The sequence below is a fragment of the Mauremys mutica genome, chromosome 25 (genome assembly GCF_020497125.1).
Source record: "Mauremys mutica isolate MM-2020 ecotype Southern chromosome 25, ASM2049712v1, whole genome shotgun sequence".
Taxonomy (NCBI): Eukaryota; Metazoa; Chordata; order Testudines; family Geoemydidae; genus Mauremys; species Mauremys mutica.
Genome location: NC_059096.1, coordinates 12656223 through 12683817, shown reverse-complemented (window position 1 = coordinate 12683817; position 27595 = coordinate 12656223). Strand labels below are relative to the sequence as shown.

Here is a 27595-nt window from a genome sequence, read left to right as displayed (position 1 = left end):
TCTAATGTGACCCAGCCAGTATATTGCGTGCAGTTCTGGTGTCCACAATTAAAGAAGGAATTTGATACATTGGAGGGGGTTCAGAGAAGAGCCACAAGGATGATTAAAGGATTAGAAAACTTGCCTTCTAGTGATAGTCTCCAAGAGCTCAATCTATTGATCTTAACAAAGAAGGTTAAAGGGTGACTAAATTACAATCAGTACCTACATAGGGAACAATTATTTAATAATGGGCTGTTCAGTCTAGCAGAGAAAGGTCTAAACTGATCCAATAGCTGGAAGCTGAAGCTAGCCAAATTCAGATGGGAATTTTAACAGAGTAATTTACAAAGGGTCACAGTGGATTTTCCGTCACTGACCATTTATAAATCAAGATTGGATGATTTTCCTAAATATCTGCTCTGGGGAACTTCGCCAGCCGGGGTTACACAGGGAGGCAGACTAGATGATCACAGTGGTCCCTTCTGGCCTTGGATTCTGTGCATCTTCTAACCCAGCGTGTCCAGTGACTAACATTTCGCTCAGGTTTCAGGAATACCGGTGATGTCTAACTTCTTCTTTATAAATGGGTGTCTGTGATTTCTTGTATCCCCCAGGTTCTAGAATCCCTGTCCGGGCACTTGAGGAACCTCTTTCTTGGTTCTTTACATTTGTGATACCCAGTGTCAGAGTTATGATTGTGCTGTTCATCCCATTAGCTCAACAAGCAACAGGAAGGGAGGGTGCTAGTCAGGAGCATGATGGTCTGTCACCCAAAAGAGACTGAGATGTAGGTCATCCAAACTGTACCATCCCTTCTCCCCATAGACTAGGGCCCAGTATTTCTTTGTGTGGATACAGCAGAGCGCCCAGTTATGTGGGTGAAGGCCTGTTCCTCATTCCCAGCCTCTCTTAACCTCTTTATCTTGTGCAGGTTTTAAGGAAACTGCCTTCCTGTATGCAGTGTCCTCTGCGGCGCTTACCCACTCCCTGGCCCGGGCCTGCAGCGCTGGACGCATGGAGCGCTGCACCTGCGATGACTCTCCGGACCTGGAGAATCGTAAGGCCTGGCAGTGGGGAGTATGTGGCGACAACCTCAAATACAGCACCAAGTTCCTTAAAAACTTCCTGGGCCAGAAGAAGATCGGCAAAGACCTGCGGGCTAAGATGGATATCCACAACACCAACGTGGGCATCAAGGTGAGGGGCAGGGCACCAGGCCAAGGAGGGGCTCCGGGATCAGACGCAAACATCTTGACTTCTCCTCTGCCGTCATGTCTTCTACAGGGGAACTGGTGCGGTGAGGGAGAGAGGCCACTGCCCCGTTACTGACTAGGCAGAACCGCTTACCTGTGGCATAGGCCTTGTGCTACTGAGAGCTAACCAAAAATTCTCCTTTCGCTCGGGTGGCAGGGGCCTGGGCTGATCGAGAGGAGCGATTTCTATATGCCCCCTGCTGTGAACCTGAGTGCCCGCTGTCAGCAGCATAGTGACGCTGTGAAGTCTGCGTATGGCTCTGCCCTCGGTAAATCCGTCCGTGTTCACCTGGCCATTCGGGTTTTGAGTCTGGCTAGAGATGCAGGGCTGGCAGGTGGTTAGAGAAAGGGGCTGGGATTGGCAGATTGGGAGTTAGTGGGGCCCTGTGCGCAGCTTCATTTTCAGGACCCCACCAAGAAAAATAACATTCTCTCTTCTCTCCCCCCCTGTTTTTCATTCTTTTTTTTCTTTATCCTCCTCCTATATTATAAGTAATAGGAAGGAAATGAAAATAAAGTGAGGTACCTTGATTGGGGCAGGAGGGAGTGCAGGGGTCAGGCTCTGGGAGGGAGTTTGTGTGCTGGGTGTGGGATCTGGGCTGGGGCAGAGGGTTGGGGTGTGGGAAGCGTCGGAGGGTGACGCTTACCATGGGTGGTGTGGCTCCCAAAGCGACCGGCACACCCCCCTGGCAGCGGCTCCTAGGTGGGGGGGACCAGGGGGTCTCTGTGCGCCGCTGCCCACAGGCGCCGCCCACACAGCTCCCATTGGCCGCAGTTCCCAGCCAATGGGAGCTGCAGAGTCAGCACTTGGGGTGGGGGCAGCACGCGGAGCCACCTTCCCCCCCCCCCCCGCCAGGGGCACACAGAGATGTGCCAGCAGCCGGCTGCTTCTGGGAGCGGCCTGGGGCCACTGGCCAGGGAATGCAGGCAGCCTGCCTGAGCCCTGCTGTGCTGCCAGCCGGCACTCGGGGGCAGGTTGTCCGCCGAGATTTGTCCTGTCATTGGGGGCCCTGTGCCACTGCACTGTTTGTTTCATAGTAAATCCGCCTCTGCTGCCTTGTGACCTTGGGCAAGGCTAGTCATAGATTCATAATTTAAGGCTAGATGAGACCATTAGATCATCCAGCTATCGCAGGCCCTTAAATGTCACCCCTGTGCTGAGCCCTCCCCAACCACTCCCCTTGGTAGCTCATTCCAGTGTTAATCACGCTCCCTGTTCAGTTGGGGCCTAACTTCTCGTTTGGATTTGTCTGGTTTCAGCTTCCAGCCACTGGTTCTTGTTCTGCTTTTCTCCGCTAGATTCAAGTGTCCGTTAATACCCTGTGTTTTCTCCCTGTGAAGATCCCCAGCTGCTGAATCGAGCCACCTCTCCCTCTTCTTTTTGATGGAGCTCTGTCAGTTTCTCACTGTAAGGCACTTTCCCACCCTTCAAACCATTTTTATGATGACCCCTCTTGGTGTGCCTTCGTTTCCCTATCTGTAACACAGGCCTGGCATCCCGCATGGAAGTGCTTTGAGATGCTCTCCGGAGGTGCGGCGTGCAGTGTTATCTATACCGAGAGCTAGGCCCATGGTCCTTGCAAATACTAACTGGCGTTTCTTCCTCCTCAGGCCGTGAAGAATGGTCTCAAAACCACGTGCAAGTGCCACGGCGTCTCGGGCTCCTGTGCTGTGAGGACCTGCTGGAAGCAGCTCTCCCCTTTCCATGAGACTGGCAAGATCCTCAAGCTGCGCTTTGACGATGCTGTCAAGATCTTCAGCGCCACGAATGATGCCGTGGGGCACTCTGAGCTCGTGGGCACGCAGAGACGCAGCCACTCCCCCAAAAGCCCAGCTACTCCACGCTCCACGGATCTGGTGTACCTGGAGGACTCTCCCAGCTTCTGCCGGCCCAGCAAATACTCGCTGGGCACTGCCGGAAGGACATGCTCCCGGGAGGCCAGCTGTGACAGCCTGTGCTGTGGGCGTGGCTACAATACGCAGAGCCGGATGGTCACCTTCTCTTGCCACTGCCAAGTGCAGTGGTGCTGCTATGTGGAATGCCAGCAGTGCATGCAGGAGGAGGTGATCTACAGCTGCAAGCAGTAGGGCTCGCGTCAGGAAAGGAATCCATGCAATGTGCAGGAGTGAGCCGGGGCCCCGTTCTGGGGTGAGGCAGAGGCAGGCACTGCTTGCTGCAAGGCGCTCAGCTCCTTCTCCCTCTGCATGCGGAGGGGCCACGGCACAGGATACGCTGGATTGTCCCGTGAACCAGGGGTGCGAACAATGTGCATTTTAATGTGGCTAAGTGTCTATAGCTAGGTACAAAGAATATAGGCCATGAATACAGCCTGGGGGACTGCGTCCTGTGACTCTGAACAAGAGCTGGGGGTCATGGTGGACAATCAGCTGAACAGGAGCTCCCAGAGGGATTCTGTGGCCAAAAGAGCTAATGCGAGTCTGGGTTAAACGGGGGACTCTTGAGTAGGAATAGAGTTTATTTTTCCTCTGTATTTGGCACTTGTGTGCCCACTGCTGCAATACTGTGTCCACTTCTGGTAGCAACACTTCAAGAAAGGTGTTGATAGATTGGAGCGGGTTCAGCGAAGAGCCACGAAAATGATTCAAGGATTAGAAAACATGACCGACTCAAGGAGCGCAATCTGCTTAACTTAACAGAGACGGTTAAGGGGTGACTTGATCTTTCAATCCAGCAGCGAAAGATGCAACGCGATCCAGTGGCTGGAAGTTGAAGCTAGCCCAGTTCAGGCTGGAAATAAAGCACACGTTTTTAACAGTGAGTAATTAACTAGTGGAACAATTTACCAAGGGTTGTGGTGGAGTCTCTGTCACTGACCATTTTAAAATCCGGACTGGATGTTTCTCTAAAATCTACTCTAGGTCTCTGGCCTGTGTTAGTCAAGTCCGATCTCCTGTTTATCTCAGTGGTCCCTTCTGGCCATGGAATCTATGCAGAACCAGAGGCTCGGTCAGGGACAGATCACACACAAAGGGCAGAGAGAGGTTGGGGGGAGGGAAAGATGCAGAAACACTAATGCAATAGGAACTTCTTTCTTGAGTGAAACCTTGTTCTTGATGGGAGTAAAAACAACCAGCTGCAGAGAAATGTGTTAGGGAGGGACATTCCCTGTCCCAGATTCCACAGGGAAGGAGAGGAAAGGATAATGGGGTTCCCTTGTGCTGGGGACTGTAGATGGATTGGGTAAAACTTTAAAAAGTATCTAAGTCACTGAAGCAATTTCAAAATGTTAACCACAGCAAGACGCAGCATCCCTGCCCTGAAGTGCTCAGAACCTAGTGCGCCAAGGCGGGGTGGGAACACAGGCTTAGAGAAGGGAAGGGTCTTGCTCACCCGGCAGAGCTGAGACTAGAACCCGGTCTCTTCACTCCTAGTCCACGGCTCTACCCCTCAGTTCTGCTTGGTGACTCAGGGGTTGGCAAGATGCTGCTGTGGGGAGCTCCCCAGGCTGCAGGTGTTTAAATCTTCCACTTCAGAGGAGTCAAAACTGCAGCCTCATATCCAAATCCCTGAGAACTTGGAGGGTCAGGGGAGAAAGAAAGTGGGTTTGAATTCTCCAATCTGAACTGCTGGCCCCTGTGCACGGGGGCTGCGGGTGAACTGAACAGGACAGAGTTTGGGTGCAGCTGAGTTCTCCCAAGAGGCTGGCACCATTCTGGTGCTGTTCAATAGGCATGCGAGCCAGGGATAGACCTCGAGCCCAACCATCTACTTTCTAACCTTGGTGTGCGTCCAAGTTGTAACACATTCGTGCTGTGACATGTGAGGACACTCAAAGAGCTTGGCTTGTTTAGCCTCACCAAGCGAAGGCTGAGGGGAGATCTGATCGCTCGCTGATGTATTTACAGAGGGATAAATACCAGGGAGGGAGAGAAGTTATTTAAGTTAAGTGCCAATGTGCACACAAGAACAAAGGCCTCTAAACTGGCCATCAACAAGTTTAGGCTTGAAACTAGGTGAAGGTTTCTACCCAGCAGAGGATGAAGTTCTGGAGCAGCCTCCCAAGGGGAGCCCGCGGGGTAAAAAACCTAACTTGCTTCAAGACTGAGCTTGGTAAGGTTATGGAGGGGATGGTCTGATTGGCTATATGCCATTGTTGGCAGTCCCCTCTGTGACTGCTAGCAGCAAATATCTCATATGGCCAGTTGTGGGACACAAGATGGGGAGAGCACGGAGTTGTTAATACGGTGAATTCTCTCCCAGGTGTCTGGCTGGTGGATCTTGCCCACATGCTCAGGGTCTAACCGATCACCATATTTGAGGTTGGGAAGGAATCTTTCCCTGGCTCAGCTTGGCAGAGACCCTGGGGGGAGGTTGCCTTCCACTGTAGCGTGGATTCTCTGTAACTTGAAGTCTTTAAAGCATGATTTGAGAACTTCGGTAACCCAGCCAGAGGTTAGGGGGTCTGTTACTGGAAGGGGAAGGGGAGGGTCTGTGGCCTGCACTGTGCAGAAGGGCTGGCTAGATGATCATGAGGGTCCCTTATGACCTTAAAGTCTGAATCTCAGACACAGGTTCATTAGCACCCTTCCACACCCTATTAAAAATGGCTTTGAGACTGTAAATTAATGCCCGTGCCCCTATTCATATTTGATCTTGTGACCATTCAGTTTCAACCAAACCAGCGTGTTCTGTTTTCTGAAAGAGGCTGAAGTTGACTAGCTCAGAGCAAAGCTCTTTCTTAACTGAGAGTTGGAGGCCACTAAAATGGTCCTTTGGCTAGCAGTGGGTTTATCCCTTACACAAAGTCAACATTAGCCAGAGCAGGGAAAGTCCTGCCAAAGTGCTTATCACCTGCCCATTAGTGCCAATGGGGACAATCTGCCTTCATTTTTTACCACCCTAAATATCTTAGGAATTATTAACGAACAGATCGTTATTTCCCTGTTCCTGCTAATCCTCCTGGAGCATGAGCCTCCCAAGCTCCTCAGAGTGGGTGTAAAAAGGGGGAAGAAGCAGCAGCAGTTTTCCATGAAGGGCTAAAATCCCTGGAGCTGGGAGTGGGGCCTGGCAGAACTGCCCTCTGTGCTATGATCTACCTCCCCCTTGCCACCAGAGCCTGGACCTGGCCCGGGCACTTGGTGCAGAGGTTCAGTGTTGTTCTGGGGGGGGACCAGGCCGCTGCTGTTTTGCCAGCTTTCCTGCACTGATCATGAGTCCTGTGATTCCCCACCCCAGCAGGCAGTTTGGGGATAGTGACAAGCTGCAACTTTTGGGAAGTAAAACCACAGGGGGAGGCCCCCTAGTAGGAGGTGCAGTGACCTGAGTGACCAGGAGCTCCGGGCCCAGCTCTTCCACAGCCTGCTGTCTAATATTTTTTCCCCCTTCATGACCCTTGGCTACCCTCAAGGTAGGAGACCTTGGCTTGAAATAGCATTCACCCATTTCACAGATCAACATCACTGCAGGCAGAGCTGGGCCCAGACCCCAGTTGCTAATAGAAATAAAGCCTAGTCTCTTCCATTTTGCCACAAAGCCGTCCAGAAGGAAAGCTTGCTTCTGTAACCCACCGCAACATATTGTGCCTCGGGTATCCTCCACTTAGCAGCTGGACCACGGAGGGAGGGTGACAACTCTGCTACTATTGCCATGCCAAGATCTGGCTCTTACTCTCCCTTCTGGTCACCACGAGAGAAGAGGTCAGGCTGGGGAGTCTGGCCCATAGAGGACAGGGGGGACATGGGGAACCACCCCTGCATTTCTGAATGGGAAGATCTGGGGGGTTGACTTTTGCCACAAAGTTAAAATTTTCCATGTGAATCCCATTTTCCGATGAGCTCTCAACAGGGTCTCAGGTGCCTTGCCAGGGGGTCATGCCAAACGAGGCCTAGTCTGGTTATCAGCTCAACACTGCATGGAAGCAAGAACTGGAGCAGAGGCACCATGGGCTGTTTCCTTAGCGTCTGCAGAAGCACCTGCCCGTAGCCGAGGTTCAAATTGCTCAGGAAGAGATTGTGTAATTGGCCAACCCAAGGAACTACTGCTGAAAAACTGTCCTGTTGTTTGCATTGCGGTAGCTCCTGGACGCTGCAGCGAGGAATCCGTGGCCCATCGCACTAGGCATTGTGCACATGATGAAAAGATGGTCCCTGCCCTGACATTCCATTAGACAGGTGACAAGACCAGCACAGGCTGAGGGGGAGATTCTTATGAGAAGGGTAATAAATGGCAACCTCGTTCTGACTAATCACCTGCGCTCTAGTTCACCTCACAAGCAGAGGGGAGGAGTTTGGAACTAGGAGTGTAATGAACTAATGGTGCAAAACCGAATCTTGCTTTGTGCTCTAAGGAAAAGAAAGTAGTTCTCTACCTCAAAATGTACAGCATGTAGGGCAAGGAAAGAGAGTTCTTATTTATATTCTTTGTCGAGCTCCCTGAAAGAAATAAGCTTGTGTGTTTTTTAAATTGCATTCCACTCCTTGTACATTTTTCTAAATTGTACAGAAGTCTCTTATAACTTTTAATTTATATATTTTGTATGGCTGTCGGTTTCTGAGAAGTGTTGCACTAACGTCCAGTCTGCTTTGGTGGTCCATAAATATCAATTATTTCTAAAAACACACACATCTTTCTGCTTTTTATTGGGAATATTTTCAAAATTTCAAATATTTTTTGCAAACTCTATGGTAGAAACGTCACTAATATTACATCCAACTATTTCCCGATCCCTCCCCTCCCCAACCCACAAACAAAGGGAAGTTGCAGCTATTTTGACATTCAGAAGCTGGTGAGCAGTGCCGTTGGCCGATCTCTGCTCTTACCGTATGTCTGCAGGGTAGCTGGGAGTAGGCTTCCCCCGAGCAGGTCGGCAGATACACACTAGTTCTGCAGCTGCAGTGTGGCTGCTGCATACAGTCGTGCCTGACCACTGGCACTACCAGAGCAGCTGGCCCAAGCTGCCACCCTGGCCAAACCCCTAGTTCTAGGGTGCAAGCTCATGCAGAGATCACTTAGGTCTGTCTACCTGCACTTAGCCACATGCTCCCCCCTGCAGTGGTAAAGGCTGCATCTACACTGGAGCTACGGGGTTGACTCCCAGCTGCTGTACATGTGCTCCAGCTATTCTCATTGAACTAGCATGGCTAGAAATAGCAGCAGAGTCCAGCCGCCTACATCCCCACTGGTTTCAGGGGCGGTTGTCCTCACAGGTGCCTCCACTCCCTTCCCGTGCTCCTAGAGCTCCGCTGCCAAGAGTCCTGCTGGGTCCCTGAGCGCCAGGTGAGTGCGCGTACCTGAGCAGGGGAGTCCTACCCCAGCTTGCAGCCTAGACAGAGCCCCCTCTTACTGCAGAGGCAGGAGTAATGGAGTGAGTGATCCTGGGTCACCCCGGGGGGCAGGTTCGGAGGGAGAGGTTTGGGAGCTCCACCCCCGAGTGCGGTGACAAGCCCAGGTGCCAGGAGATGAGTAACTTCAAGGAAGCCAGTGTGTGTGTTCTAACAGAGCACCCTGAGCCATGACACCGGACCAACCTGCCTTCAGCAAGCACCTGTGGCTCCTGGTGGCGCTACCCTGGGCAGTGGGAAAGCGTCTCCCTGCACCAGTGCAGACGAGGTTGGGTCAGTTCCCCCTTCCTCAGGGATTAGACTAAGAGTGGCAGGGATGCACGTTATCGCGGGCGATCCGGGATGGAGGAGGCTGGGCTCTTTACCTGCTTTGGGAGAAGGGAGAATTCTGCTGCCCAGCTAGAGGGGGGTCTAGGACAAGGGGAGAAGTTACCTTTTGATTACAGGGGGAGAGGGGTATAGAGCAGGAGAGGAGGGGAGGGGGACGATGAAAGGGCACTGGAGATGAATGCACTCAATGAGCAGAGTGAAGCTGATGTTTGGGTGCACAGAGGCTCTGTTGAGGACAATGGGCCAGAAATCAGCCCGGAATCGTGTGGGTAGGGGGCGCTGGGATTGTTCCTCTAACCAATCCATAATGTTCTGGGCAAAGAGCTGGCCTGGGTGTCCCTAGATAGCACAGACCCCATCCCTCCTCCGGGTGGGTCTCCATGTTGTTATCACAGTGTTGCTCCCAGACTGCACTCACCCGCCCATCTCCTGTCCAGAGCTCAGACAATGGACCCTCCCAGAACAGCCCAAAGCATCCCCATTGCCTCGGCGACTGGAGTTCTCCCTATCACTCCCTCCCCAGCACGTTTGGCCGGCCAGGGGTGGGAAGGGAGACGTTTGCCCAGGCCCAGGTCAATACGTCCCACTCTGATTGGTGTCGCCATAGTACCGGGAACCCCAACAGCGACCACGGCTCTGTTGGGCTGGGTGCTGCACATGTCCATAGAGCAAGCCAGGCCCTGCCCCCGTGGGTTACAGTCTAAATAAACAAGGCAGAGGGATGGTTATTAGCCTTGTTTCACAGGTGGGGAACAGAGAGATTAAGGGAGCGTCCCAGGGGAATCCACTGCAGGCCCAGACATTGAACTGGGATTATCTAATACCCAATCCACAAGGCCAGTCTCCCTCAGAGACTGGAGCCCTGCTCCAAATCCCAGGCAGAAGGTTTCAGCTACTTCCTGCTGGAGCTTAGAGCACTGCGATGAGTGAGGGCCAGCTCGCCAAGCCCTCAGCACCCACACGCGCTCAGTGCCCCGACCTGCCTGCCCATTTCTTTAGCTGCCGAAGCGGGAGCTGAGCTCTCTCAAAAATTCTGGCTTTGTAGCTGCTCCATGGAGTCTTTAGCTCCAGTAAACCCAGCACTGGGCAGCTGGGGGAGCCCTGGGTAGGTCCCTGGGGAAGATTTATGCTCCATCCCAATAGCAGTGAACTGCTGAGGCAGCTTTGGGGAGCCCATTTTCAGTACTTCTGGAAGTGAAGGAAGGGACTGATTAGCCCCAGATACTGATGTGGGCAAACAGCTCTTGTGGGCTCAGTCAGAACCAGCAGGCTCCATTCGCTTTGGATCTAAAGCCCATTTGAAGCTAGGTGTGCAGAGGTGCGAGGCCGGAGGGTGTCCCCTCTCTGCTGGCATGAACTGCTCCAGGCATGGCAGCAGTATGACGGGACGTGTGTAGCCACTTCTTGAGTTCAGACACGTGCTGCCTTGAATGGAGACTGCTAGGGTCCCACTCCTTTTTCTAGTCTCAGACAAAACTGATGTTAAAATAGAGCTAATGTACAGTTCAGCAATAGACGGTTCAGTTCATTGCAGAGAAGTTGTAATTATCCCCAACCAAGCATTACAAACCCAGGAAATTCAGCAGTAAGGTTAAACTTAAAAAGAAATCCAGGCATGGTAAGGTGTGGAAATGAACAGCTAAGGCTCCCTTACAACCCTTAACTCTGCCCTGTAGTGACACCAAGCAATATAGCTGGTTAAGGACCAGATTAAGCAGACACCAAGCAGGTGAAGGACTATTCAGAAAAGCTGGACATGCATTAGTCCAGATCTAATGCATCCGAGGGTGCTGAGGGAATGCCTGATGTGATTGCAGAGCCATTGGCCATTATCTTTGAAAACCCATGGCGACTGGGGGAGGTCCTGGACAATTGGAAAAAGGCAAATATAGTGCCCATCTTTAAAAAAGGGAAGAAGGAGAACCTGGGGAACTACAAACCGGTGAGACTCACCTTAGTCCCTGGAAAAATCATGGAGCAGGTCCTCAAGGAAACCATTTTGAAGCACTTGGAGGAGAGGAAGGTGATCAGGAACAGTCAACATGGATCCACCAAAGGCAAGTCATGCCTGACCAACCTGATTGCCTTCTATGATGAGATAACTGGCTCTGTGGATATGGGGGAAGCAGTGGACATGATATATCTTGACTTTAACAAAGCTTTTGATACGGTCTCCACAGTATTCTTGCCAGCAAGTTAAAGAAGGATGGATTGGATGAATGGACTATAAAGTGGATAGAACCTGGCTAGACTGTTGGGCTCAACAGGTAGTGAACAACAGCTCGATGTCTAGTTGGCAGCCAGTATCAAGCGGAGTAACCCAGAGGTTGGTCCTGGGGATGGTTTTGTTCAACATCTTTATTAATGATCTGGCTGATGGGATGGATTGTACCCTCAGCAAGTTTGCAGATGACACTAAACTGGGAGGAGTGGTAGATACACTGAAGGGTAGGGATAGGATACAGAGGGACCTAGACAAATTAGAGGATTGGGCCAAAAGAAACCTGATGAGGTTCAACAAGGACAAGTGCAGAGTCCTGCACTTAGGACAGAAGAATCCCATGCACTGCTAGAGGCTGGGGACTAACTGGCTAAGCGGCAGTTCTGCAGACAAGGACCTGGGGATTACAGTGGATGAGAAGCTGGATGTGAGTCAGCAGTGTGCCCTTGTTACCAAGAAGGCTAATGGGCATATTGGGCTGCATTAGTAGGAGCATTGCCAGCAGATCGAGGGAAGTGATTATTACCCTCTATTCAGCACTGGTGAGGCCACATCTGGAGTATTGCATCCAGTTTTGAGCCCTCTGCTACAGAAAGGATGTGGACAAATTGGAGCGAGTCCAGCGGAGGGCAACGGAAAGGCTCAGGGGGCTGGGGCACATGATTTACAAGGAGAGGCTGAGGGAACTGGGCTTGCTTAGTCTGCAGAAGAGTGAGGGGAGATGTGATAGCAGCCTTCAACTACCAGAAAGAGGATGGATCTAGACTGTTCTCAGTGGTGGCAGATGACAGAACAAGGCACAATGGTCTCAAGTTGCAGTGGGGGAGGTCTAGGTTGGATATTAGGAAACATTATTTCACTAGGAGGGTGGTGAAGCACTGGAATGGGTTCTAGGGAGGTGGTGGAATCTCCATCCTTAGAGGTTTTTAGGGCCCAGTTTTACAAAGCCCTGGCTGGGATGATTTAGTTGGGGTTGGTCCTGCTTTGAGCAGGGGATTGGACTAGATGTCCTCCTGAGGTCTCTTCCAACCCTAATCTTCTATGATTCTATGACAACCATTTTAGTGGTTGTGGACCCAGATTACATTAAACTAAATTTTAAAGACACATTGTTTTTTTCCCCTTTTTTCTCTCTCCTGGTGTCACTATAGGGCAGAGTCAAGCTTGTTAGGGTGCCCTAACTGCATTTTCATAACTTACATGTGTGAATTATATAGTTGACCATCTTATATAGTTGACCATCACTCTGAATTGCCTGGGGTTACCATGCTTGCTTTTGGGCTTATCACAACATCCCTGGAACATATTTAATCCTAAATTACTAATATGTAGAGCTGGTCAAAAGTCGCATAGAAAAAGTTTTCCCATTGAAAAATGCAGTTTCATCCAGCATGACAGTTTTCATGGGGAAATGGCAGTTCTGATGAAAACATTCAGTTTTTCTGCAAGAAATGTCAAAATGAAAATTTTGGTTTCTAATCACCATTTCCAGTTGAAATGTCAATCTTTATTTTGTTTCAACATAAAGACTGAAACATTTTCTTCTGAAATGTCAGTTCAAGATGACAATTTTTGTATAGGTTTGTTTGAAGCTATGGAAGTTTTTGTTTCAACATTTCTGATTAAAAACTTTTAGGACTCATAATCCCAAATCATAGAAATCATAGAAATTATAGAAATGTAGAGCTGGAAGGGACCTCAGTAGATCACTTAGTCCAGTAGCCCACTCTGAGGCAGGACTAAGTATTATCTAGACCATCTCTGACAGGTGTTTGTCCAACCTGCTCTTAAAAATCTCCAATGATGGAGATTCCACAACCTCTCTAGGCAATTTGTTCCAGTGCTTAACCACCCTGACTGGTAGGAAGTTTTTCCTAATGTCCAACCTAAACCTCCCTTTCTGTGATCTAAGACCATTGCTTCTTGTCCTGTGTTCAGTGGTTAAGAACTATTTTTCCTTTTTATAACCTTTTACATATTTGAAGCCTGTTATCATGTCCCACCCCTCAATCTTCTCTTCTCCAGACTAAACAAACCAACTTTTTTCAATCTTCCCTCATAGCTCATGTTTTCTAGACCTTTAATCATTTTTGTTGCTCTTCTCTGGACTTTCTCCAATTTGTCTCTCTCTTTCCTGAAATGTGGTCCCAGAACTGGACTCCAGTTGAGGCCGAATCTGTTCTGAGTAGACCAGAAGAATTACTTCTCACCTCTTGCTTCCAGCACTCCTGCTAATACATCCTAGAATGATATTTGCTTTTTTTGCAGCACTGTTGCGCTGCTGACTCATATTTAAGTTTGTGACCCACTATTACCCCCAGATCCCTTTCCTCAGTGCTCCTTCCTAGGCAGTTTCCCATTTTGTGTGTGTGCAGCTGATTGTTCCTTCCTAAATGGAGAACTTTGCATTTGTGCTTATCGAATTTCATCTTGTGTTGCTATTTCAATATTCCATCCCAAGTTGAAACAGAGGCTCATTTTTAAATGCCAACATTTCCAGTGGGATAAAAATGTTACATTCCAAACCTCTTTTCTGCTGCGTGATTTCAACCTTAACTCCAGCTCTGGGCAAACTTTTGGAAAGTGCTTAAGTGACATAGGAGCTGCCATCTCAAGTGAGCTCCAGGAGTCACAAGAGGGACTCAGTCCAATTTTTAGGTGCCGCTGCCATTCACAAAACCCCTGCCCAGCTGCCATCTACCATTAGAGGTGCCCCACAGTGCCTCAGCTGCCACGGTTAAAATCCCCACAGCTGGGCATACACCCAGCCAGCTAAGCGCTGGCTCCTCCGAGTGCCAGTGAGCGTCACAGAGAAGGTGTCTCCCTGCCTCTCTTGGCTTCAGGGCCAATCGGCGCGTGCCTGCATGGAGGAGACAGGGTGCCTTCGCTTATCACCTTTAGCCCAGTAGTTTGAGCACTCCCCAAGGATATGGGTGATCAAGGTTCAGCTTCCCCCTCTGCCGGATGTGGAGCAGGGACGTGAACGTGGCCCTCCCCACCCCAGGAGCCCTCCCCACCCCTACAGGTTGTAGGGTGGCACCACCACCTCCTCCTTTCTTTGTGAAAAACCCACTAAGTTCCAAGGCCGGGTTCACAGCTGTGAAGCCAGAACACAGGGAGGCGCCTCCCATCGGCCTAACTCATTTTGAGGGGTGGAGGTTAGGCCACACCGCTCTCCCCAGCATGTCCTAGTGGCTAGCCAAGGTGGCTTCCCCCTTAGGCTCTGCACAGCTGAGCACCCTGCCCCCTAGTGGAACCCACAGCCCCGGGGCAGGCACTGGAAGGGAGTAGAAAGGAGTTTTTGCCCATAAAGAGCATCTTGCAATTGGGAGCGAGGGGAATTCCCTGCCTGTGAAGGACCAACTCCTGCGGGGCTGGATACATTCTCTGCAGCTGACCCAGTGTGAGATGCAGGATCAGTGTATGATGCAGGATGACACTTAGTGGCATGTAAGCACTCGAGTGCTGTAAACCACGGGCTTATGGCCCATTCATGTTGTTATCACGCTCCAGGTTGGGAGGCAGTGTGGTCTAGTGGGTAGCAGATTGGGCTAGGACACAGACGACTTGGGTGCTATGGTCAGCACTGCTACTGACCTCCAGTGTGACTGTGGACAAATCACTTTCCTTTTCTGTGCCTCAGTTTCCCTTCCTCCTCTTTGTCTGTGTAGCTGGTGAGCTCTTTGTGGCAGTCTCTCAGAGTCTGTGCAGCACCCTGGCCCAGATCACAGCTGAAGCCTCTGGGTGCTACCAGACTGCAAATAACAGTTAGCAGATTTAATGCTGCTAAAGGCGGCAGAGGAGCAGAATTCACTGGCTCGAGGGACTGGGAGTTGGTGCCTGGGTTTCACAGGGGTGCTTGGGGTGGACCCTGCTGCCCAGCTCAGGGGAGAAGAGACGCGGGACAGACAAGAGGCAGCCTGGTGGGCAGCTATGACAAGGAGCATTCGCCCAGTTTCTGAGTGGGCCCAGAGCCCCGCCCGGCCTCGCTCTGTCCACGCAGGGAGGGGGATTTTCAGCCTGGCTGCCCAGAGAAGCAGGCATCCCGCGCGCCTCCCTTGCCAGAAGCCATGTCCCATGACACGTCAATCCCGCTGCGCCTGGCTCAGGCGGCACGAGGGAGGGTCAGCGCAGCCCCCCCAGCCCCCGTGCACGTCCTTAGGGTGAGCGAGCAGGTACCCCAGCTGGGGGAAGAGATCACCCCAGCCAAGGCCGGCCGGGGCACAGGGTTTGCGTGAAAACAGGAGGCCCCACAAAGAGCTTGGTTTGCTCATCTTCTGGGCAGATCCTTGAGCTAAAAAACACCGTGGGCTGTTGGACAAACAGCTTGGCTGACAGCTGGCTCCGCCCCTCCATGCTCTCGTGCCCTCATTGCGCCTCCCCCCTTTGCTCTTCCTTCCTTCTGGGCTCCTGGGTTAGATCCGGGCGCTACTTTGCTCATTCTCGTGCTCTCTCGCCTGGCTGCAGCCCTGCTCACGCTGACGACGGGCCTTGGCCCCTGCTTGGTGCCTATCTCACCCCATCCCCTAAAGCCCCCAAGGCCCTGAGTGCACGGGGCAGCTGACTAACAAACCAGTCGCTAAAGGCGCGTTCGGGCTCAGGCAGCTCCAAATGGGCTGAGGCAAAGCCTGCCCCGCCCGCGCCGAGAAGCCCCACCGCCGCCCAAAGGCCAGGCCTGGCTCCTCCTGCAGCCCTGGCAAGCTGGAGAAATGACTCCCTGGGAGCTGTGGCCAAAGTGCCCTGGCAGCATTTCCCTGACACGCTCCAGGCTCGGGTGCGGATCCTGTCGGGAAGGGTGGAGTGGGTTCTCTGACTCACCGAGGCAAGGCCAGTGGCTCCCTGGGTCAGAGGCTCTGGGCAGCCGACTAGGGTGACCAGGTGTCCGTTTTTGAGCCGAACACCTAGTCAAAAAGGGATCCTGGCGGCTCCGGTCAGCACCATTGGCCGGGCCGTTGACTGTCTGGCTGGCAGCGCCGCACAGAGGAACTCACAGCAGCCAAGTCTAGGGCGCTTTGAGCTGGTCTTTAAATTATCTTATTGTTAATTTCTGCCTTAACAAAGCCAAAGCTTAAGCAGGGGGGTGAAGCTGAAGGCCGCACTGTGCACACGTGCTGACCGCCTTCCTAGCTGACACCGAAGATTGCAGCAGGGCCCTCGGGAGCTAAGAGCAAACAGCTTGAGCTAGAACGCCAGCTCTGCACTAGCTCCCACGCGCTCCGGTTCGGGCCTGGAGCGGGACACTCACCACACACCGACCCGGGGATTACGGGTTCCCTCCTGGCACTGAGCATCTGCGAGCCAAAGGCCAGATCTGTGCCGGTTTCTGGGCTTACCCCCAGGCTGGATGGCAGCAGGCATTTCCCATGTGAACGGCACAAGTCTCTAGTCTAGACTTCAGCTACTGAGACAGCTTTGTCGCAGGGGTGGACTGGGCACTGGGGACGTGACAACATGGGAAGGTTTCTTTGCCTCTGATGAAATATGGGGCCCCTTCATTCCCATGGCCAGCCCCGTTTATTATAAATTCAGTGCAAGCCCCACATGTGGAACCGCTCCGCTGCAGTGAAGCACATGTCATCTCTGGCTGGAATATGGCAGAGCTCACGATTGATGACTGTAACTAACTAGCGCACCACTGAAAATACCTTGCTTGTGAAACTGAGAAATGAGAAAAACATTGTTCAGGCTAAAGTATTTTTACTCCACTGGGCCAGCAGGATTTGAGTGAGGAGCTCATGCGGTCTGGTGGCTGGGGCCCTGGATTAGGGCTGAGGACATATGGGTTCTGTTCCTGCCTGGGGCCAATGGCTTCCAGTCTCGCTATCTCAGTCTCCCTCTCTATAAAATGGAACTGGTGCTTGTAAAAGGGTTTGAAATCTGTGACTGAGAAACAATTGGGCTTTAGTGCAATTCCTTCACCACACTCTTCTGCGTATCCCTCATTTTGTTTCTTTTCCTGCCATGCTCATGTCCCACGTTTGAGCGCCAGCAAGCCCAGGGCACGTGACCCCATCGCTTCCGTTCTTCCAGCCAGCCGGCTTGAGTCTGCGGAGGCACGTGGCTCCCTGCAATGTACAGCCCTGTATCGCCAGCTCAGGGCCCACCGAGAGCAGCACACACACTACTGACAGGGCGAGCAGGGTCCCACACACTGCACTCCCAGCATGCCCCACCAATGCAGCTCACTGACTTCTCCAGCCGCTGGGGCTAGACCCTGCTTTGAGGCCGACATACAAATTCAGCCCAGGTTCTTCTCCGCTCAGCTACTGGGCCTCCCATCCACTTGAGGCCTGGCCATTCAGTTTGGTTCTTCCCCTGCCAAGTGCTGAACCCAGAGCCTGTTACTGGTGGCTCTAGACGCCCACTTTAAATCCTGTATAACAATGAACACCTTCCCCAGCAGCTTTCCTTTGAAGGTCTCCAAGTACTTGAAAAACATGAAGGAATTTGCCCACCCAACAAGGTGCAGATGGGGAACAAAGGCAGTGGGCATTTAAGTGACATGCTCGAGGTCACGGAGGGAGTCAGTGGCAGCGCTGGGGAATGAAGCCAGGCCTGCTGATTCCACATCCTGCACGCACGCCACAAGGCCACATTGCTCAATGTCTGAGGAAGTCCTTTGGCTGCCTGACACTGCTATGTCTGTGTTCTGGCTGGAGCAGCCCGTCTCTGTTGGCAATGCCCAGCGAGAGTCTTTGCGACAACCTGCTAGCGGCTCCTAGGCCCAGCTCAGCATGGCTCGTGTTGGTTAGGCCCAGGTGCAGCCACGGAGGTACGTGTGTTTCACTCTGTTCTCATGTTTCAGTACGTCCCACCCTAACAGACCCCTGGCTACACGGCAGCTGCCGAAACCCTTTCCAAAGCATTACCTAACAAAGCTGCTGCATTCCACCCTGCTCATAATTACCTGGCTCAGGACTCTGCGCCTCCCAGCACTCGCGCGGGTGTGTGGCCTTGGGAGTTTTCCGGGACGCCCCTCGTGGCTCTAGAAAGGGCAGGCGATTTTAACACTATGTGCAGAGGCTGCATGTGCAACGTGCTACACAGCTGGCCCTTCGTGGATTAAATTCTCACCTGGTCAACACACTTAGCATTGCCCAGGCCATTGGGTGCTCCCAAGAGGTGCTGGTGTAACGGCAACAGACCCTCCCCCGGCTGTCGGGATCGAACCTGGGACCTGTAGAGCTTAGGGCACGAGCCGCTACTGCACGAGCTAAAAGTCACGGGGCCCTTAGCTAAGGCTGTAGCAGACTCATAAATCGCTCTCGCTAAGTGGTCTCGGTGCCACTAGATGGGACAGAGCCCCACCCCCAGGAGGTGTGTGGGTTACCCTGGCAGCCTGGCTTTTTCTGCTGTGGGTCAGGGAGCTGTGAGCTTGTGAATTGCGATAGACTCCATGCCACATCCCTGATCATTGTCACCTTCCTTTCTCTCCCTCCGCTTTTCCCCTTCCCCTAACTCACACCCGCCTCCCTTCCCTCTGCCTCGGTCTATCCCCCGACCGCTCCTCCCTGGCCCCTGCTCTGGGTTTCATCCTGGCCTCTTTGTGCTGCTCTGGCCTGGAAATCAGCCAGCTCATCCGACTGCAGCTGTCCCCTGCAAGGAGGACGTTTTGGTGGCAGAGTCCTGCACTGTCCCGCTGGCCTGGTGCATACTGAAGGCATGGCTGGGGGGGGGGGGCGGGGGCAGGCGTAAGAAGCTGCACCAGAGGCGGGCACGGGTGGGTGGGCTCAGGGCCGCCCAGAGGATTCGGGGGACCTGGGGCAAAGCGGGGGAGCTGCGACGCTTGTACTCACCCGGCGGCACTCCGGGTCTTTGGCGGCGGGGGGGCCCTTCAGTCGCTCCGTGTCGTCATGCCGCCGAAGACCCAGACTGCCGCCGAGCCAGGGCTCGCGGGGCCCCTGCGGGGCCTGATGCCTGGGGCAAATTGCCCCACTTGCCTCCCCCTCTGCGCGGCCCTGGGTGGGCTCCTACGGAGTGCTGCAACCAGCGTGTCAGCTTGAGCAGCCGCTGCAGCTGCTCCTGTTTACGCCGGGGACTGAACTAGCGGCTGCATCCGGGAGGTGCAGAAATGGCCCAGGCCCTGTGGTGTGCCACGGCCAGGCCATTTGTTCACCCTCTCCCCCTTTCTTCGGTGGGAGCTCATTTCTTCCTTTCCACCCCTCGCAAGCGCACTGAAACCGGCAGCGTTACACGGGTGTTGGGTGGGAGGAGGATGGATTTTGCTCCCTCCCTGAAGACGAGTATAAAGAGCATTTCTGACAGTCAGGGGTTTGGCCAGACTAACAGGGAAGCCAGAAAGCAGGGAGATGGGCAGAGAAATCACATTCCCCTGGACCTGATTTGCCAGCAAATTCCTGCCCGTTTGCCTGGACAGGCCCAGGGGCACGGGGGATGGATCGTTCATAGCAGCAGCTTGCTTCACTCCAGCTTCCTGGGGCTCAACCTTGCAGCTGACATGCTCTGATCTTGGAGTGAGAATAAGAAAATCCCCAGGGTCACCTGAAAGTAACATTTTTATTTCAATTCTTTCCTTAAACTCTTTTTCACCTTCTCTGGGCTGTGTGGTTTCCAGCCTCGCTTTGCCAGAGGCACCGAAGGCAGCAGCCTGTGCAGGTGTTGCAGGGGCCAGTGCGAGTCTCTCCCACCCTCACTGCGGAGAGGAGAGGCTCAGGGAATTGCTGAAGGGGGAGGGTGACACATTAGCAGCCAGAGCTGCCAGCTTTAGTTCTCATGTTTCCTCCCGCTCAGGCTGGGGAAAAGCTGGGTCAGGTTTGAACATGAGGCTGAGAATCCTTCAAAACGGACGGTGGCACATCGTAGCGGCACCAGCCATCTGCTCTCGGCTCCACGTTTGCTGGGGGAGGTTTTCACCGGCGCACAGGGGATCTGGCCACCTGCCTTTCTGGGGCAGTGTAATCTTGCAGACGGGGCACTGGGGTGGGATTCAGGAGACCTGAGTTCTTCACTTGGCTCTGCCATTGACCTATGATGTGATTCTGGGCCAGTCACTTCCCTTCCCCCCTTTGTCTATCTCACCTAGGCTGTGAACGCTGGGAGCAGGGCCTGTCTCTCCCTGTGTATGTGCAGCACCTGGCACGACGGGGCCCAATTTCAGCTGAGGCCTCCGTATGCTACTGTAATGCCCATAATCCTATTCATTGTAATAGGGCTTGGGCAGCCAAATCCCTTAGGTGGTTTCGAAAATCTCAGCCTCCGTGTCAGAAGATGCTCTGGCCCCATCCAAGGCTGGAAATTGGGGGCATACGTTTGTGCAGAATTCCCATTGGGTAGCCCCTGTTAAGAACCACGAGCTGCTGCAGTCAGATGCACTCGTCATTGGCTAAATTGTGCTCTGACTGGGGTTTACCATCAACTTCAACCGGAGCAAATGAGGCCAGTGCTGAGAGCCCACCCAAGTCCCACCCAAACTGTCTCCACAGAGCAGAAGTGTTTGACTCAAGCCCTTGTCTCTTAACATCAGCCTGCTTCTCCCACAGGCCAGGGAAGCTATTCACAGTATTGCCATAGCCCCGAGGTGTGACTGGGCTGACATGACATGTCGTGAACAACAGGCCCTGCCCCGAACGCTCACAATCTAAGTTGACCAGCCGTAGAGTGGGAGGGGAAACAGAGGCACAGGGAGGGTAAGTGACTTATCTAAGATCATGGAGCAGGCCAATAGCAGACTAGAACCAAAGGCCTCCTAACTCCCTGTGGGGAGCGTTAGCCACTAGGCCGCCTTGAGCCAGAGTACAGCAAGTCTCCCTGTCAGGGAATGCCTACGCCTCCGCTGGACGGGGTAGCGAGCTAGCCACAGCAGTGCAAGCCAACCCAAATGCAGTCCCACCTGGGACCCTGCCTGTGTACTCAGGACGGCTAGCCCATCCCACTCCTGCCACCACTGCAGCTACAATTCTATTTTTAGTGCGCTAGCTTGATCAGAGCTTGTGTGTGTACATTCACCCAAGCTGGAATTACACCTCCCTTATCCTTGGAGTGCCTACCCGAAATACTGCTCAGTTCAGGGCCCGAGAAGCAGCCCATTCTTGATGGGAGCTGGGGCTCTTGTCTCTATGACAGCAGCACACTGCTGAGCGCTACCTTGTGCGTAATGTGGCAGGGCTCATGCTTGCCTGGCAGGTCACTGTAGTGGGGTGACCACCCACTCCAGCCTGGAGAGGTTAGAAAAGCCCTGCAGAGGGCTGGGCAAGGTAAAACCTTGGCTGATTGGGGGAAGTGGCTGCAGCTGGGGCCACGCCCCAAACTGAGCAGCAGGGCCTTATAAGAAGGCCAGGGAAGCCAGGAGCAGCAGTCTCCCTCTGCCTGTAGAGGGAGAAGGGCCTGGCTGCAAGGTGCTAGAGACAGGGGACCTGAGTGGAGCAGGGCTGGGGAAAGGCAGAGGAGCTGGGGAGCTCCAGCCTGGATAGTGGGTTGGGGGTTCCCCAGGGAGGGGAGACCCAGATCAGTGGGGGCAGCACCCCAGTTAAAGGGGCACTGGGGTCCTGTGAGGGAAATGGGGGCCAGAGGACAGACGGATCACCGGCCTGCAGAGGGCGCTCCTGGGTCGAAGAGCTAATTCCCGAGGACGACCAGCAGGAGGCGCCGCAGGGGTGAGTCCGCACGTCTACAGTCACTCAGCGCAGTATGTTCAGGGCCATGTATCGATTCTGCAGACTGCTCCTTGAGTAGATCCAGTCTGCCTCAACCTGCCAAACAGTCATTGATAAAATCACAATGGGCCAAACTTGTACCCCTTGTCATAGCACTGACCCCCAGAGAGGAATTTTATGCTTTGAGTTTAAAACATCTTGAGGAGAAGAAGAACGGCTTAGCACCTAAAGCCGAGGACATAGGGGTTAGGCTCTTTGGAGTCGATGCCCACCCATTGCTTCCCTCCTCCCCCAGCCCTCCTGGGCTACCGTGGCAGTGTCTGCCCCTTTGTGTGATGAAGCAATAAAGAATGCAGGAATAAGAAACACTGACTTTTTAGTGAGATAAAATGAGGGGGAGGCAGCCTCCAGCTGCTATGATAGTCTAGGCAGGACAGAAACTCCATTAAACATTAAAGGGGGGCGGGGAAGAAGAGAGGCTCACAGCCTCCAGCTGCTATGATATTCCAGGCAGGACTGAATCTCCAGGAGACAAAGCTTAAAGAAGGGAATGACCTGGAGTCATTCCCATTTTTGCCCAGGCACCCCCGACCAACCTCACTGAGGCCAGCCAGGAGCACTCACAGAATGGTAACAATGGTTTATCAGTCCTATTGCACCATCTGCCATTGGGGAGGGGAGAGGATGCTGCTGTTTAGCACTGCAGCACCCCGTCTACCAGCAGCATCCAGTAGACATATGATGACATTGAAAAAAAACGAGAAACAATTTTTTTCCCTTTTCTTTCATGGGGCGGGGGGGAGGGGAGGAAATTGACGACATACACCCTGAACCACCTGCAACAATGTTTTTTACCCTTCAGGCATTGCGAGCTCAGCCAAGAATGCAAATTTTTTTTGGAGACTGAGGGAACTGTGGGATAGCTCGAGTCCTCAGTCCCCCCTCCCTCCCTCCATGAGTGTCCATTTGATTCTTTGGCTTTCCATTACGTTTCTCATGCAGCACTGTGTTGAGTCCCTGCTGTGGCCTCTGTCTATCATAGCCTTGGAGATTTTTTCAAATGCTTTGGCATTTCGTCTTCTGTAACGGAGCTCTGATAGAACAGATTTGTCTCCCCATACAGCGATCAGATCCAGTATCTCCCGTACGGTCTATGGTGGAGCTCTTTTTGGATTTGGGACTGCATGGTCACCCGTGCTGATCGGCGCTCCACGCTGGGCAAACAGGAAATGAAATTCAAAAGTTCGCGGGGCTTTTCCTGTCTACCTGGCCAGTGTATCCAAGTTCAGATTGCTGTCCAGAGCAGTCACAATGGTGCACTGTGGGATAGCGCCCGGAGGCCAATACTGTCAACTTGCAGCCACACTAACCCTAATCCGACATGGCAATACCGATTTCAGCGCTACTCCCCTCATCGGGGAGGATTACAGATACCAGTATTCAGAGCCCTTTATATCGATATAAAGGGCTTCGTTGTGTGGACGGGTGCAGGGTTAATTCGGTTTAACGCTGCTAAATTCGGTATAAACGTGTAATGTAGACCAGGCCTTAGTTTCTCACTATAAGGTTTTCCAGCCCTCAAATTATTCATTAGACTTAGCACTGCAAGACATTCTGACTAAAAATTAGCATTATGGAAACTCAATGTCATCATCGTGACAGCAAATCCCAGTGGAATGCAGCCGGTTTGCGGTCGCATTTCATCCAGCTCCATTTCTAGCTAGGTCCTTAAGGCTGTGTATTCAGTCTGCGTCCATCCCGGGGGATCTTATAGCACCACTGACGCTCTTGGTACCCACATGGTCACTGACCATGTAGCTGCATTCCTTGGTAAAACCAGTGCAGCCCATATTTAACTGATTAAAAGCTGGCTATTTGTAGCTACAAAAAGTAATTGAAAATGGGAATCCTCATCCCAGGGGAGAGGGGTGTGTTTCTAGTGGGGTCCCACAAGGATCGGTTCTTGGCACAATACTATTCAATATCTTTATCAATGATCTGGCAGAAAATATGAAATTATTGCTGTAAAATTTGCAGATGATTCAAAAATTGGTGGCGTTGCAAATACTTATAAGGCCAGAGTGACCTGGATTGCTCAGTAATTGGGGTCTTTGGAACATGTCTTTTTTATTACGGCCAAGTGCAAGGTCATACGTCTCGACACAAACAATGTAAGTCACCCTTACAGAATGCGGGATTGGCTCATGGAAAGCAGCGACTCTGTCTGTTGGAATGGCAGATAAACAGCTGACTATGAGATTCCCATGCAATGCTGTAGCTAGAAAGGTCAAAGCTATCTTTGGATGCATAAGCAAGGAAATACCAGGGAGGAATAGGGAGGTAATATTACCTTCATACACCGCTGTGACACAGGGTCTGTCCCACTGTCCAGCATTCATAGAGAAGATCAAAAATGCATAGGGAGTTTAACAAGAGGTCTGTCTAAAACCAGACAGGGTGGCCTGTGGAACACCATAGGTAAGGTTGGTTGTTAAAAACCTTTTTAAAAGCTGGTTTTAATCTTCATTAAAGAGTCTGTGCATCCTTGATGGTCCATGTCTTAGAGAATTCAGGCTGTTCCCAATTCTACTCTGTGCATGTATAGAGATGGAGTACCGTGGTTTGGAAACTGGGTGCAGTTGGTTTGGATTGGTGGGACTTTAATAGAAGGACCAGGGAAGGAGTCAGACCTCTCTCTAGACAGCAAGTGATGCAGACAGAGGCCGTGTCTACACTAGAGAGCTTACAGTGGTGCAGCAATGTCGGCTTTCTTTCCTCTGTAACTCAGCTGAGAATGTTGTATCTACTTTACTTTCAGAGAAGTCTAAATCTAGAGATGTGAAGCAAACTGATTCTTTTGTTTGCCTCCATTTTCTGTTTTTAATACATTTTTTTGGTAAAGATTGCTGTTGTCCAGGTGATTACATGTACACATCCTCAAGAGGTCCCCATGACCTGCTAGGAGACATGTCAAAGGAAAGGTAGAGAGTTTCTGAAACCTGTAGCCCACACAGACCAAAGGATTGAACAAAGGTATTCACTTCCGGTAATTTGTGTTGTCATCATGCCATGGTTGGAAAACATGAGAAGAGAGACCAAGGCCAACCAAAAGACAACAATTGGGGTTGGGGTTGGTCACAGTGGCATTGGTGAGACCATTCCTAGGTATTGTGTCCAGTTCTGGTGTCTATATTTCAAAAAGGAGGTTGGCGAAGTGTTCAGAAGAAAACTATAGGCATTATCTGAGGACTCAAAACCTGCTTTATAGCTAAGAAGCTCAATCTATTTAGCTTAACACTTAGAAAGTTGTGAGGAGACTTGACCCTGGCCTACAAGTACCTACATATGAAGGTGATTTTTTATACTTATTTAAACTAGCAGGAAATGGTGTAACAAGAGCCAATGTCTGGAAGCTAAAGCTAGACACATTCAGATTGGAAATAATGCACAATATTTTAACAGGGAGGGTAATTGAAAAAACTTCCCTGGCATGGAAGTGGCAGATTCTCCATCACATGAAGCTTCTAAGTTAAGATTAGCTGTCTTTTTAAAAACACGCTCTTACGCAGCCAGAAGTTGTGGGGTTGAGGCAGGAATCCCTGGGTGAAGCTTTATGGCCTGTGCTGTGCAGAAGGTCTGGCTAGACGATCATAATTGTCCCTTCTGGCCTTAAAATCTATGAATATACAATCCATTCCTCTAGGGAGGCATTGCACCTACATGATGCTACCAAACTCAAGCTAAGGAGTAATATGGAAGTTGGCTGACACTTGAATTTAACCACTGTGACGGTCATGGTGCTTAGAGCTGTAATGTTCCTTGTGGTACAGAAGAATCTAGTTTTGGCTCTAATGAACACAAAGGGTACGTCCACACTACCGGCAGGTAGCAATCAATCTATCGGGGATCGATTTATCACGTCTCGTCTCGCCCCGGCCCCAAATTTTGATGAAGGTGGGCCCCTGGCTCTGAATATTGCTGGTGTCCTAGCACCACGTGGGTATGGAACTCGCCACCTATGGGCAAAGGTTGTGGAAATTACAATGTTTTATATGAGCTGGTGGCACGGGTCGATTCAGGAGTGACTTTAACCCAGAAAGGCAGTGTTGTCTAGTGGCTGGAGCACTCAGCTGGGAACCATAAGAGCTAAGGTGTATTCCTGGCTCTGACAATGACCTGCTGTGTGACCGTGGGCAAGTCAGGTCTTGTCTCGGACGGTTTGTCTATTTGGCCAAAGGCAGGAACTGCCTCTCATCTGCCCGTTCAGCTCCTAGCACCTGATTTCACTGGGCCTTCTAGCTGTCTGTGATACAAATAATAACAATTCCATGTGGAGCAAAAGGGAACGAATGCTCCTTCGGACTTGCATAATATCCCTACCTAGTACCCTGTTTGTCATCTGAGCTGGATGGGTGGGATGGGTGGGAGACTTAGCGAGATGGTTGTAACTCCTTCTGCCAGATGCCGTCAGTAGCCACAAGGGCCAGGTTCAAGTGGCTATGGGTCCAGCTGAAAACTAACACACCCCATCAGCACAAGTTCACCCATCCCCACGCCCAGAATTCCTGGGATCACTCAGTATGTTTCCTGAGCGCTTTTAAGGGCAATTCTTCACCGCTTGCAAGCACCGAGTCTCTGTATGAAATAAGGAAAACTCTTAGGGGGCGAGGGAACACAGCACGAGGGTGGGAAAACACAGCACCAAAGTATCAGAATGAATAAGGGCAGATCTACACGTAAATGCTGCACCGGCACAGCTGCTCCACTGTAGCGTTTCAGTGGGGCTGCTGTGGGCTTCTCCCACCAGCGTAGGGACTCCACCTCCCCGAGAAGCGGTAGCTATGTCGACAGGAGAAGCCCCCCGATCAACTTAGCGCTGTTCTCCACCAGCGGCTAGGGCGGTATCACTGCGTCACTTGGGGGGGGGGTGATTTGTTACACCCTGAGCAATGTAGCTACACCGACCTAATTTGCTAGTATTGACCTGGCCAAGGTAAAACTCTGCCCCACAGTAACGTTGGCAGTACTCTGTTCGCTCCGTTCCCCACCCACGTTCAGGGTGAATGTCCAATAGACAATCTCCCTTTAACACATCCCAGCCCCCGCTGCTAAATCCCACTCGTAGTTTGGCGACAATGGCTGTTTAGAGATCGCTTGGACAGGCCCGTCTCCAGCCCCTTGGGGAGCACTGCCTGGTTCTGTCCTGAGGGGCCATTGCCCAGTGGAGGGGTGGGGGGGAGAATGGGTGAACTTGGGCTGATATTGTGTGTTAGTTTTCAGCAGGACCCACTTTAAGCTTTTTATAGGGGCTGAGTAGGAAGATCCTCAGTGCAGTTCACTCTGCTCTATTACTGCTTCAAGACAGAGTTTGCTCTGTATTTCAGCCCATTGAAGAGCTGTTGTCTACAACCACTATAGCAGGTCAGTTTTAAAGCTATATTATCTTCCATGATGAAGTTTTATTAATATTGCAGAACCCTCAGACAAGAAGAGCCAGTAGCATAGAGAACTTTTGAACAAAAGGCACATCATAAGGCATATACTCCTTATTACAAAAGAAAGGTGTTCTTCAATTTCCTTCTTCAGAGCCACTACCCAACCTATTATAAGTTTGTGTTCAGTTAGAGTGACTCCCAAAGTGTCACTGAGGGAATTCTGGGAGGTATTGCCAATACAGAGAAGGACCGGGATATCATACAGGAAGATCTGGATGACCTTGTAAACTGGAGTAATAGTAATAGGATGAAATTTAATAGTGAAAAGTGCAAGGTCATGCATTTAGGGATTAATAACAAGAATTTTAGTTATAAATTGGGGACACATCAGTTGGAAGTAACAGAGGAGGAGAAGGACCTCGGAGTATTGGTTGATCACAGGATGAGTATGAGCTGCCA

At 51.7% G+C, this 27595-nt stretch overlaps 1 protein-coding gene across 2 annotated transcripts in view; it reads left to right on the top strand.

Annotated features, from left to right (window-relative positions):
* WNT9B (Wnt family member 9B) overlaps positions 1 to 4049 on the top strand; it is a 46170-nt gene extending 42121 nt beyond the window's left edge. For both annotated transcript variants that reach the window (XM_044999254.1, XM_044999252.1), the window contains exons 3-4: positions 914 to 1179; positions 2847 to 4049. In XM_044999254.1, the coding sequence (XP_044855189.1) occupies positions 914 to 1179; positions 2847 to 3323 (743 nt within the window). In that variant the 3' untranslated portion in view covers positions 3324 to 4049. The remainder of the gene's footprint in view (positions 1 to 913; positions 1180 to 2846) is intronic.
* The last annotated feature ends 23546 nt before the right edge of the window (positions 4050 to 27595 follow it).